The sequence below is a fragment of the Euphorbia lathyris genome, chromosome 9 (assembly GCF_963576675.1).
Source record: "Euphorbia lathyris chromosome 9, ddEupLath1.1, whole genome shotgun sequence".
NCBI classification, from domain to species: domain Eukaryota; kingdom Viridiplantae; phylum Streptophyta; class Magnoliopsida; order Malpighiales; family Euphorbiaceae; genus Euphorbia; species Euphorbia lathyris.
Genome location: NC_088918.1, coordinates 39,513,345 through 39,527,547, shown reverse-complemented (window position 1 = coordinate 39,527,547; position 14,203 = coordinate 39,513,345). Strand labels below are relative to the sequence as shown.

General features: G+C 33.0%; 1 protein-coding gene across 1 annotated transcript; it reads left to right on the top strand.

Moving 5' to 3' along the window:
* Positions 1-4,928: 4,928 nt before the first annotated feature.
* Positions 4,929-13,208, top strand: LOC136205812 (protein TORMOZ EMBRYO DEFECTIVE). Its single transcript, XM_065996603.1, has 15 exons — positions 4,929-5,114; positions 5,451-5,785; positions 6,155-6,337; positions 7,171-7,320; positions 7,592-7,809; positions 7,965-8,250; positions 8,880-9,014; positions 9,647-9,765; positions 10,545-10,701; positions 10,791-11,037; positions 11,116-11,192; positions 11,901-12,020; positions 12,210-12,340; positions 12,424-12,598; positions 12,703-13,208. Exons 2-15 carry the CDS (start codon positions 5,489-5,491, stop codon positions 13,024-13,026), a joined length of 2,619 nt encoding a protein of 872 aa, XP_065852675.1. The 5' UTR covers positions 4,929-5,114; positions 5,451-5,488; the 3' UTR covers positions 13,027-13,208.
* Positions 13,209-14,203: the final 995 nt, after the last annotated feature.

The following is a 14,203-nucleotide window of genomic DNA, read 5'->3' as shown; positions in this document are numbered from 1 at the left end:
CTATATTTACACATATACCACCTCCTTATTATTACTCCATTTTACCCATAACCTTACTATTTAATTAATTAAGTAAGTTAGCCTTTTATGTAATTTTGTTTTAGGGTTTGAGATGGTATAAATACATCTCTTTCTTCTAATTGTTCCTTAACTTTTTATCAATCAAATTTTATCATATTCTTCAAGAAGTATTTGTTAGAGTTTTCACCTTCAATAATGGGGATTTCACTATTCCTATAGATTTAGTCCATAAAACCGGGATTAACTCCTTCTAGTTTAGCTAGAGAAGAAATATTTTTGTTAGTTTACGATTAAAACTAACACGTCCCGAAACCGATCTGTATCAATAAACTAGTACAATCAATACTTTTCTAATGTTGCATATGAAGAAACTTTATCAATTCAATATGTTACATATAAAAAATAAAATTCATAAGAAATAGTCACAAATTCATTTTGATGATAATCATTTTGCTTGATGGAATTTCATGATCACCAAGTATTTGAATTCAATTATTCATTCTGCTACAGTAACCCAATATATCCAATTGAATCAGCTTAAAGTGATGATTTCTCCTATTTTCATCTCGTAATATCTCATCAAGACATTCAATCAATTTGTTCTTCATTCTTTCACTGTATAGAATATCACTCACGCTTGTAGATATCACGTATTTGACTTTATTAATATTTTCTAATAATTATATATTTTTGAATTTCGTAAGCAAGAAAAACAAACAAAAGAATAGAAAATAAAAATGAAGGGACAAAAAAGATAATTAGGAGAGAACTATCTTTCTCACGTTTTTTTTCCCCGAAAATAAGAGAGAATGTCAATATATAAGCATTTAAAGAGGAGAGTGAAAATATTTTTTTCCCATTAATTAAATTTTTTTATTTTTTTTAATAAAGAGTCCATAAATTAATTTTAGTTAAATAGAATTAAATCACAATTGTAACCACTCAGCACAGAAAAAACGTTTTATAATTAGTATGTAAAATTAATTCTATTAATTATAATCATTATGCTCAACATTTGAGAATTTGAAGAGATTCAAATAATAATATTTTTAATTAATATTTTCCAACAACTTGTCCAATGATCATGTTTCATTTTCATCTGTTAAAAACTCTTGAAATACTAAGAGTTCTGTACAAACCACAATATAATAGTTAAAAACTATATAAGCTAATATTGCAAAAGCAATTATCTCAATATCACATAATTAATGTATATTTTTACGATTTTGAGCATCAAAATTTATTTTTATTTACCTTCATTTGGAATTCGTATCTAGCATCATCCAAATTCTTCAAGAATAAACATCTTATCAAGTGTATTAGACGCTTACAATCTCTTTGTCTAGAGAACTAGGAAAAAAATAAATTATTGATAATTATAACAATAATATTAATATAACATAATTTACAATTGAGATAAACTTCATTGTAAGTATAATATTTCAATAGCTTTTTAATATGTTTCCAACTTCAATGAAGAACTATTGTGTGAAACTTTATATCTATTTGTACGAAAATGCATAAAAATAAAAAATACAATCCATATCAGTTAGATAAACTCAAACTAAAAAAAAGAGTGGATTTCAACTGGCTCCGAATTAGAAAAATTAATCTACTTCAATTAAAGCTAAAAATTGAGTTCATATAAAGTCGAAAATCTAAATTTTAGTTAGAGTTAACAATCGAAACGATAACACCTAGCAACATATACTAAAAAAGAAATATGCAAATATACAAAATCTCTATTTTAGTAATTTTGAAAAAAGAAAACAAATAAAAAAGAAAACATGGATAAGGTAGCGAGAGGTATGGAACCTGGGTAACGACAGAAATGAAATTTCATCTCTGAAAGATGAAACTATAACAATTATTATTTAATAAAAATAAAACAACAACACAATTGAGAACAAAAATAACTACAACATACGAAAAAAAATTGAATAAGTACCTTGAGAAACATAAGAAATTCTTGTAATTTTTGACACTTTTGTGTTTTCCGATTTTAGTTGTCCATGCATCTTCTATTTCTATCGGATTGCTTCAATTGGAGATATCAGTTTGAAAAAAAAATAAATAAAACAGAAAACATGGATAAGATAGCGAGAGGTATATAACCTGGGTAACATCGGAAATGGATCTGAAAGGTGAAACTATAACAACTATTGTTTAATAAAAATAAAACAACAACACAATTGAGAACAAAATAACTATAACATATGAAAAAAAATCGAATAATTAGCTTCAGAAATATAATACTATCTATCACGTGTCCAATGAATATAATGGTGGAATACTATCTATCATGCTTTATATAAGAGTTTATTCGTGGCTTTTGGATTTCGCTTTGTGTTTTTTCATCTTCCTGTAACTCTTACTTTGTCACACCCGACCCTAGATGACCTCAATCGGCATCGGGCATGAAATAGAAAGATCATAATCAATACTTAGGAGTCTCCAATTTAACCCAAATATCATTATATTACAATTGAACTATCAAAGTTCTAACCATAATTCTCACAATAAGCAGCCAACTTCCAAACCCCGCCTAAACGGTCGGTAACCTTATCAATATCCTGTACTTTCTCACCTAAAAACATTAAAACATTTGAAAAGGGTGAGACAAAAATTTCAATAAGAAACTATCAGCCATAAAAACCACTTTACTTAACATAGCTACATATATACATTTATAAAGAGATTTAATCCAAACCTTATAAAATATACTCAAAAAAACGTAAGTTCATAATATAGTCAAAGTAGTAAACCAAAAGCATAAAAATATATAATATTGTATCCATTCTTGAGTTCAAAACCTTATAAAATATTGTAATCAAATAAGTGTTTTATCAAACCAACTCGTATTTAATCAAACGTAAAACCTTATATCAAAATCAATCATAACCGAAAACATAATCCAAATGAACTTAAAACATTGTATCCATCCTCGAGTTTCTCCCCTTAAGTATCAATCCATAACCACATATATAAACGAGACGTCTCTTAACATTGCCTATCCCATATGGTCTTACCCAACACTTCGCTGCCATACCCAATAGGTCTTCAGACTGTGTACACAGGCCATGTCCCTCACTGAACATGGTCTTCAAATATAAAACCACCGATCCGGATAACTCTCGATGGATATAAAATCATAAAATCATAACGTGCTCAAATTTCCTTTCACAATCAAATTCCAAACTATTTCATAATCATAAATCATTTGGCTTCAATTAACCCTTTTGTATCATAAAAATCATATTTGGACTTCAATCTAAAATAATAACAATAATAACCGCAATAGATTTCTCAATCCAAAAACAATTCGTAAGAGATCATCAAATTCATTTTGTTCAATATAGATATATATTGAAACCAAAAACATATATGTATATATATAAATCAACCAAATTAAGCCTTAAATCAACATAATCAAGTAAAATCTGAAATTCACATAGAAGCACAATCAATAGCTTCATTTGAACCATAATTTCACAATAAAAAGCAAAATCGTGAAAAACCCCAATTTACAAAAGTCCTGCATAACCTTAAAATATCACTTTCTGAAAATTCTTTGATTATATATATAGCCATATACATAAAACTCAAAATATAGTTGATAGTTACTTACCTTGGCTATTAATTGAAAACCACAAACCCGTTCAATTCGCCTCTAAACTATGTCTAAGCCATTTCCCTCCAAACACTGCCGAAACTCAAAAACTCTTCGGCTAGGACTTAGATCTATGTATAAAAATACTATATTTTAAATTTCGAGTGATTCGGACGGTCGAATATACGTAAATCAAAGAAACGGTGGAAAAACGGTCGAAAACGATAATGATACATACGAAAAAGGAAAGGAAGACGAAAAAAAAAAAAAAAAAAAATCTGATAATCATCCTATCTCTCCCCACCTCTTCACATATATATATCCATATTGGTGAATATCCAGTTTGATCCTCCATTTTTATATAATCTTTTAATTACATATAAAACTATCAAATTATTCCCAAACTTTTCCTAAAACACCAAATAAAAATCACCCACCTAATAATTATCATATATACTAATATAAAAATATAAATTCTAAAAATTTAGTCACGGATGTGACATACTTTCTTTTATTATTTTAATTAACGGGCTAGTAATGGTTTAATATATTATAAATATAAATTAGTTATTTTTAATTAATTAAATCTTTTTAATTTTGATTTTTTACTACGTTGACAACTCATCAAAAAGGTTTCTAAAACACTTATCCTCGTTTCTTTCTGTTTCCTCTATTATATATAGTATAGATAATAATTCTCTTAAATAATATTATAACACCCAATTAAATGTGGCCGTTTAGTTAGAATATATATAACAATATAAATTTCTTATTCAAAAAAACAATACAAATTTCTTAATAGTTAATTACTTTAAAAACCTAATTCTTCTTTACAATACATGTTCATATAAATTATTTTGCGGGTGTTAGGCGTTATAATATTTATAAAGTTTGCTCGTAATTTTTTTTAATTGTATACATAAACAAGTTTACAAGCAAAGTTCGTGAATAAATAAACAAGATATTTACAAATAGTTCGTCGATTACTCATTTATTATAATCGTGAACGAACCCATCTAATAGCAAATGAAATAATATTACGTTTATCCTTAAGTTTAGATATTTGTGAAATAATACAAAACTATATATTTTTCTATAAAACTAAAATTTTTTCATAAATATTTTAATCTTGCTCGCAAGCTTTCGAAACGAGCTTTGGTCTGCTCAAACTCGGCTCGAATCAGTAAATCGTATTCACGCACGATTGTTTACAAATCGAACTGAACTTTTATTGAGCAGCCCTAACCGGAAGAGACCCCACCATCTCTCCCGCGCTAACTAAAAAGTACAAAAGCAACCCTAAAATTAGAACCCTAAACTCTTCCATCGCCTCGCCCCCTTCCCTTGCTGCTGTTCAACCGCCCTCTTCTCCTTCTTCCCTTGCTGTTCTATTCGTCTGTTGTTTCTTTTGTGTTTCGCGGTCAGAGTTTAGAATCAGAAAAGAGTTCAGAATTCAGAATCAGAGAAGAGTTTCTAATTTCAGGTTCTTCCTTTTGTGATTCTATTGCTTGGTCATTGTATATACATAAGAAACCATGAAAGGGATGCATGAGAATAGCAGCTTAATTCTTATATTTTCGTGGGTTTGTTATTTGTGTGAGAAAGGAATTAGTATTTATTTAATCAGATGCCAAAGTAGTGCAAAATGGGAGATGCTTGGAACACTTAATATTAATTTTTGTGCGAGTTTAGTATTGCTGCAACTCTTAAACCCTAACATCTCAGCTTCTCAAGTCAAAACCCTCTACTTCCCCTGCTTCTCTTCTTTTGCAAGTATACTTTTTCAAGTAGTAATTACTTATTACTGCTGTAATTACAGGTATACAGAATTCTGAATCAAAAACCACATTAGAATTCATGGCTTCGGTACAGATAAAGAAGAATTACCGATGTGTGCCATCCCTACAGCAGTTCTACAGCGGGGGACCATTTGCAGTGGCATCAGATGGCTCATTTATTGCTTGCGCTTGTGGTGACACTGTAAAGATTGTTGATTCGGCAAACTCAACTATAAGGGCGACCATTGAAGGTGATACAGAAGCTGTTACAGCATTGACGCTCAGTCCTGATGATAAATTGCTGTTTTTTGCTGGACACAGTAGACAAATTAGGGTTTGGGATTTGTCCACTTTGAAGTGCGTCCGGTCATGGAAGGTCAGTTTTTCATGTGGGAACTGAAGTGATTTCTGTCTGGTTTTATGAGAAAATGCTAGAAAAATTGCATGAAATTGAAAAGGACAAAAAAGCCACCTGTTAGATTTTGTTTAACTTTTCCAAAATCTTTATGACAAGTAAATCTGAAAAATATAGACTGCTAAAAAATTGATAACATTAGCTGTTTAAGGGTTGACTGAGTGTGAAATAGCAGTCTTGTGTTTACATCTTTATATATTTCATGGCATGTAATCTCGTGCTATGTGCAACTTATGAATGCCTAAATATGACAAGTAGCATGTGAGAAAGGAAATGGAATTTGGTTAAAAGAACTATTCTGTGGACATATAATATATGCATATTGAGCAGGGTCATGATGGTCCTGTGATGGGCATGTCTTGCCATGCATCTGGAGGTTTGCTTGCAACTGCAGGAGCTGATAGGAAAGTCCTCGTGTGGGATGTTGATGGTGGCTTCTGCACTCATTTCTTTAAAGGCCATAAAGGGGTCGTGACAAGTGTTATGTTCCATCCCGATACAAACAAAATGCTGGTAATTTTAAAGCTTCTAGTCACAAGACATTATGCTTCTTACTGTTCTATGTTTGACTCGTCGTATTCTTGGACATGCTTTTGTTTATGCTCACTGTTATGCTTATTTGAATTCAATATTGAATTTGATAATTATTGTTCAAAGATGACATGATGCCAAACTATAAGAAGAAAATAAGTTATTGGAATGTACAAGGCTTGGCAAATCCAAATGCTATGAATCTCATTTTAATGGTGCCTTTGGTTGTCTTTCTAGAGGGAGAAAAAAGCTGGAGAATATGTATGTATCAGAGATTAATTTGAGAATATAGTACCATGGAAGCATATAAAAAATATAGGAAAGTAGTGGCGAACTTCAATTTCGAAGAATAAAAAGGAGAGTGTGTTCTTTGGGGAAAAAGGAGTGGTGAAATCAGGAAAAAAGATTAGAATGCAATCACTAAGAAGGAAGTTAGATCTACTTATTTGATGCCTTTCTGTAGATGTAGTCCATAGAATTTTATGGATTCTCAATTGTTGATAATCCAGAAAATCCATTCAGAACTTGTCAAGGACATCTTTTGTAAAATTTTTCTTAGCCTTTGATTTCAATGTGTTTCCAATACAACATGCAATGTTATCAAAATAGAATCTATGTACTGGTTGTGTAGATCTGTTATTGTGATGTACAGATGGCAATCTCCTTGAAAAGAGGATTAAATATGTGAGGTATAAAACACCCCATTTATAAGCTTTCCTTTTGAATGATTTTGCACTTTTCCATCCTTTTATGAATTGGATCTGGTGACTATAAACCGCTAACCAGCTAATTATGTTTTCATTTACTATTACCAGCTGTTCTCTGGAAGTGATGATGCTATTGTAAGAGTCTGGGATCTTGTAGCCAAGAAGTGCGTGGCCACATTGGAAAAGCATTTTTCAACTGTGACCTCTTTGGCAGTATCAGAAGATGGATGGACCTTACTTAGTGCTGGAAGAGATAAGGTAACAATTTTTCCAACATCACAGAAATGTGACTATACTTGTTAAATGCTGATTGTTATCTAACTTAAATCTTCTTTGCTTATGGTATGGAACAATATTATCGGTGGAGTATGTTTACAAATCACTTATGTAAATGAAGTTGGGTCGGTGGATTTGGACAAGTGGGGACAAATTACATTTAAAACTTTGTTCCAGCCTTGTACTTTTCATATTCTGATGTTACTAATTATTAGTGTGTTGTAGTTGAATGCTGATGTGTTAGTGATTTTAGGTGGTGAACTTGTGGAACCTTCATGATTATGTCTTCAAGACTACAATTCCAACTTATGAGGTGCTAGAATCTCTGTGCGTGATTCATTCAGGGACAAAATTTTCTTCAATTCTTGGTTCGTACAATGAGCTGACCAGGAGGAACAAAAGTGGACCATTGGCAATTTATTTTGTGACAGTTGGTGAACGTGGGGTTGTAAGGATTTGGAACTCTGAACGGTATAATAAAAGATTTTTTTGAATATTTTTTATTTATTAACCATATGAATGTGGGCATAAGAAAATATGCTGTTTTCTCTTATGTTGAACGTAATCGATCGTCTTTATACTCGAATGAGCTCTATGCTGTTAGTCTTATTATTCTTCATTGACAGAGCAGTTTGCCTTTATGAGCAAAAGTGCTCTGATGTTACTGTCACCGTTGAAACAGATGAGTCAAAAAGAGGCTTCACAGCTGTTGCTATGCTTCCTTTGGATCAAGGAATGATTTGTGTGACTGCGGATCAACAGCTTATATTCTATTTGCCTATGGGACACCCTGAAGAGGGGTTCAATTTGGAACTGAGCAAAAGGCTTATTGGGTACAATGAGGAGATTCTGGATATGAAGTTTTTGGGCGAGGAGGAAAAGTTTCTTGCAGTAGCAACAAACCTTGAACAGGTAATATAGCCAGTTTCTTTTACCAAATTACTTGGATATTTTATTTGCTGATGCATGAAGAAAAACAATCAAGGTACTATAATTTTGAGTAGTAAGTCCAATTCTAGTTGTATCTATTATTATTAATCCATTAAACTAATTAATTATTGGAATAACTCTAATAATATTCTATTAATTCTAATATATTTAATAACAGTGTAAGACCATAAATTCTTGGATGCTGTGGACCAAAATCATCAGTGTTTAAAAACTCTCCTCCCTCAATGATTAAAAAACTGCAAAATTATAATTTGATAAAAATGAATTACCAGGAACATAGAGAAATTAACACTTAAACGCAATGCATGTAGTAAAATAACTAATAGGCAAGACTAAAGAAGGCTATTGGTGCTTTTAGTATGATAGTTTTTTTTTTCTTATCGTGTATCCTGATATCGTTTCCCAATTTTCTTTGTCCATGCATGTATGCAAGGACAGTTATGATTTTGCTCATGATAATTGACACGTCATGCATACTGATTTCAAGATTTAAACCAATTGCATTTATGTGTGCGTGCTGTCAATTTTTTTTTTTAAATTTCTTTCTGGAGTTGTGGTTCCTAATATGTTATGTAACATGCAAAATGCAGGTTCGAGTGTATGATGTTGAATCTACGTCTTGCTCCTATGTATTGTCAGGTCATACTGAAATCGTTCTCTGCCTTGATACATGCATATCAGAATCTGGAACAACACTTGTTGCTACGGGAAGTAAAGACAATACTGTAAGTCTTATCCTTCCTCTACTGATAATGTGGTTTGAGATGGCTCTTTTTGGATATGCTTATGATTACCACTATGAATATAATACAACAACAACAACAACAACAAAGCCTTAGTCCCGAAATGATTCGGGGTCGGCTAACATGAACCATCATATAAAACCGTGAAATCAAGTCGTGTCAGCTACACAAATTCTCTCCCTCCACTCTTTCCTATCCACTACCATATTTTCTGCAATCCCCGATAAACTCATATCACTCTCGATCACCCTCCTCCAAGTTTGTTTAGGTCTTCCCCTATCCCTCACCACTACATCCCTTTGCCACTCTCCAGTCTTCCTAACCGGCGCATCAAGCGCTCTTCGTCTTACATGGCCAAACCACCTTAGTCGGTTTTCCCTCATTTTATTCTCAATAGATGTAACCCCTACTTTTGTCCTAATTATTTCATTACTCACCCGATCCTTTCTCGTATGACCACACATCCATCTCAACATACACATCCATCGTATGAATATAATATCTCATATTATTCATTGATGCTCAATTTGATCTTAGTATATGGAATCAAGGGTTAAAATTTAATCTCTCATTTTATGTGAACTTATACTGTCTCAATTTTGATCTCTACATAGGTAAGGTTGTGGAATGCAGATAGCAGAAAATGTATTGGTGTTGGCACAGGTCACATGGAAGGTGTTGGAGCTGTTGCATTTTCAAAGAAGCGGAAAGTTTTTTTAGTTAGTGGCAGCAGGTGGGCTCTTTACCTAACTGTTCTTGCTATCTTTTACATGATATATTTCTAGTCCGCATCTCTTTTGCAAATAGCTATTGTCAAGGGGCAACTCATAACACTGTTAAACAAGCTGTTTGAAGAAGATATTATCAAAAGATTTGAATCAGGACTGGTGTAGTCAAAGCTCGCCACCATCGTCATCATAAAACATAATTGTTATGCACGTGTGCACAAATTACAATGATTCAAATGAGTAGATGATAGAAGAGTTGATTGACTGAAACAAGAGGTGTAATTATGAGCATAAACACATCAAATAAGGGCATTGGCTCCATCACATGCTATTATTATTGCCAATGAACTTAATTTACTATCACCAAATAAAATGAAGATTAAATATCTAACCTCGTTGGTTTGGAACCAAAAGGATGTGTGATTGGAATTAGGAAACCTGAATTCCTATAGCTGCCAGCCTAAAAACAAAGATTCTGTTATGTGTAGTTGCTGTGGTTTCACTGAAAATTCTATTATCTTTTAAAAATAAATTCAGGTAACATCATTGCTTGATTTAGTAACTATGCTGCCAATTATAACCTCAAACAAATGTCAATCTCTTCTGTTCCAAAGTGGAAACACTTTTTTCTTTTAGTCATAAGGATGCTTTAGAGAATAGGTTGAAAAAAAGAGGATTTTTGAAGGCCAGAATTTATTTATTGCCCTTATGATCTTTAAATGTTACATAAGAAGCTTTTTCTGGGGCCATAATTGGCTTTTAATCCTATCTAATCCTTTTGCAGTGATCGAACCATCAAGGTGTGGAGTTTGGATGGTGTATCAGATGATGTGGGCCAGCCTGTTAATTTGAAAACAAAGGCAGTCGTAGCAGCTCATGACAAAGATATAAACTCTCTGGAAGTTGCACCCAATGACAGTTTAGCTTGTAGTGGTTCGCAGGTGAGTACAACACAAACCAGGTACTCATACTTTGAGAGACTTTTCTTTTCTTGGTTAGTTGACAAAATAGAATTCTTTTTCTTATTCAGGACCGGACTGCGTGCGTGTGGAGGCTTCCAGATCTAGTATCTGTTGCTGTACTTAAAGGGCATAAAAGAGGAATTTGGTCCGTGGAGTTCTCACCAGTTGATCAATGCGTCATTACTGCTTCTGGCGATAAAACAATTAAGTTATGGGCTATAGCCGATGGGTCTTGCTTGAAAACATTTGAAGGGCACACATCAAGTGTATTAAGAGCATCCTTTCTCACTCGTGGCACCCAATTTGTTTCATGTGGTAATGGTTGCTTACTTACCTTGCTGGAGTTAGATGACTTATTCGATGTTATCAAGTTCTCTTGATATTTGTCTTTAGGTGCTGATGGTTTGGTAAAGTTATGGACGGTTGGAACAAATGAATGCATTGCCACATTTGATAAACACGAGGACAAGGTGATTCGTCGTTTTCATTTTGAAATATTACATCTCTCAATCTATTTTCAAATTTGTGTTGATTTTAAGACATCCTGAATTCAAACTCACGATTTCGTGCATTGTTTGTGTGTTTGCACGTTGGAAAGAAATTTAAAAGCTACATAGCATTTGCCATCTTGTATGCAAGAATGGCGCTCTGGATCTTTTTGTTGCAAAGGGTGAAAGTTGATGATATTAACCTGGATTCAATTTGATTTTTCATGGGTAGGATTTATGGTAATATAGTTTGCTCTCCAGGACGAGCCCTGGATCTCATGCTGGGTTAGATTCTCATGAGCCACATATTCCGTTCCCAGTAATTAGCTATACACTTTTCATTCGTCTATTGCATATATAAGTTCTCAGCTAACAAAAGGCAAATTTTGAATTATTGTCCTGTGAGCTTTCTCTAGATGGGTTTTCTTGAAAGATTTACCTCAACATTTAGTTTGAAATATTTGGATGGTTGTCTTGGCTGCATGGTGAAATGCATGCGCATGATCAATCCTAGGAACTGATATATGCACAAGTTTATCTTGATTTTTTCCCCATCATTTAAGGTTGAGTTTCTTTTGTACATCTTTTCACGAAAAATTTGTTTGTTCTTAGGGCGTAATCACTTCATAAGGTTCGAAGGCATTTATATCATATAAAAAGTTGTGTTTTTGTGTGTGTGTTCGGATGCAGGTCTGGGCCTTGGCTGTGGGAAGAAAGACGGAAATGTTTGCAACTGGGGGCGGTGATGCACTTGTCAATTTGTGGTATGACTCAACTGCTTCGGATAAAGAGGAAGCTTTCCGCAAAGAGGTAAGAATCTTAATTTTCTGTTGGTGCCTTGTTTAGATTGCCTTGACAAAAAAGAACGAGGCAAGTGTAATGTTGTCTTTCATTGCTCGTAGGCGAAGTGATAATGTAGTAATTATAAACTTATTTTCATAGTTTTTCAATTTATTATTAACAAATTGTTGAATATGTCCAAATTTTATATTTATGCAGGAGGAAGGGGTTCTGAAAGGCCAAGAATTAGAGAATGCTGTCTTAGATGCGGAGTACACTAAAGCTATTCAAATCGCATTTGAACTTCGCAGGCCTCATAAACTTTTTGAGTTATTTTCAGAACTTTGCAGGTCAGCTATGCTGCAGTCATATACGCAAATATTGTTATGCTTGTTTTGCCCACAGTGTCTGGTATCTTACCGAAATATTGCAGGAAGAGAGGAGCGGAGTATCAGATAGAGAAAGCCGTTGGTGCACTTGGGAAGGAAGAAATTGGTCAACTTTTTGAGTATGTACGTGAATGGAATACAAAGCCAAAGCTTTGTCATGTTGCTCAACATGTGCTGTTTAGCGTTTTCAACATCCTTCCTCCAACAGAGATTCTTGAGGTGATTGAGCCTATATAGCTTTTGTTGTATTCACTCGTCTAATGCACAATAACTTGGGTTGGGCGTATACTGAGCAAACTAATTTGATGGTTATGGTGTTGTAGATAAAAGGCATTGGGGAACTTCTAGAAGGTCTTATCCCGTATTCGCAGAGGCATTTCAGCAGGATAGATCGACTTGTTAGAAGCACATTTTTGGTGGATTATACTCTGATAGGAATGTCAGTTATTGAGCCAGATGTTCAAGTTGCAAAACCAAAGAAGGAAGACATGCTCTTAGTAGAAAATGGTGAGGGACAAGAAGAAGAAGAAACTACCACTCACGTGTTGAAAGAGAAGAAGAAGAAACGGAAATCAAATAAAGGTAGAGATGCATCCAATAAGAAGATGAAGAAAAGCGTAGCTGCTGCAATTTTAGTGGAAGCTTAGTTTTCTCTTTCTTTTTCATTACTTTGGAGAATCAGGCTCCTCCTTTCCTTTGGAGTCCAATTTTGATCTTGTAAATTATAGTAAATCCATGATGGGGTTCCAAATAGGCAACTGCTTTTATTTTTTGGTCTTCATTTGGGATTTGTTTAGTTGTAACATAAAATCTATACTGCTAACCTTAATTTGTTTTTGCTCAAGTAGTTCGAAATAGCCAAGTATTTGGCAATGATAGAGAACCAGCTGCTTGTTAGTTGGGGAAGACTTGAGAGTATTTTGTTATCTTGAAAACACATTTTAGTTTTTTCTTTTGTTTTTTTTAAAAGAAAACAAAAGATAGATGAAATTGAGAATGCAAAGGAATCATATCAACAACGTTTAGAGGGGACCATTTTGGGGATTAGAAGAGTGGGTTACATACAATACATGGGTCTGCTAATCTCCGAATAAAAGGTATATTAGAATATAAAAAAGAATCTAACTAGAACAACTTAAAAGAAGGGATTAAAATCATACTTGTACGTTACACTAAGATGAAAGTTGCCCAATGGATAGATAAAAAGCGAATATATTGCCCTCAGTCCTTCTGCGAGCGACAAATGTATCCTCTTCAATCAAGAGATGCTGAAAATGGAAATAGGATTTCAGTGGAGTGTAATGTAATGGAATAATTCTATTATAATGTTTAGTTGATTTTTTTTTAAAAAATTGATGAAATGCAATTAACATTATAAATGAGTAATTGGTACCAACCGTCACAAAAGTTTAGCCAACGTCTTTAAAAGATTATAAAAGTTTAATTTGTCCGAATAAAATCATTTAAATGGTTTTTATTCTAATAAAATCACTTTGAATGTTTTCCGAACGTCTTTTCATTGAATTGCTTTGAAAACGTTTTATAATGCTTATAATCCTGAAAGTAATGGTTGCTATTATTTACATTTCATTTTAAAATATGTAAATAATAGCAGCTGAACATTCAGATATTCTGGTCTAAAGTTTTAGCTCTTTGACTTTTACATCATTCATGGATATTGCTTTTTAATGGTAAAGCATGGTGCCCATTTTCATATTAATTTATGATTAGATGCCATGTTAGCAACTCCGACGAGAAAATGATCAGAAAACGTTTAGAGTGATTTTATTCAGACAAAATAAATTTACGTGATTTTATTGAGAC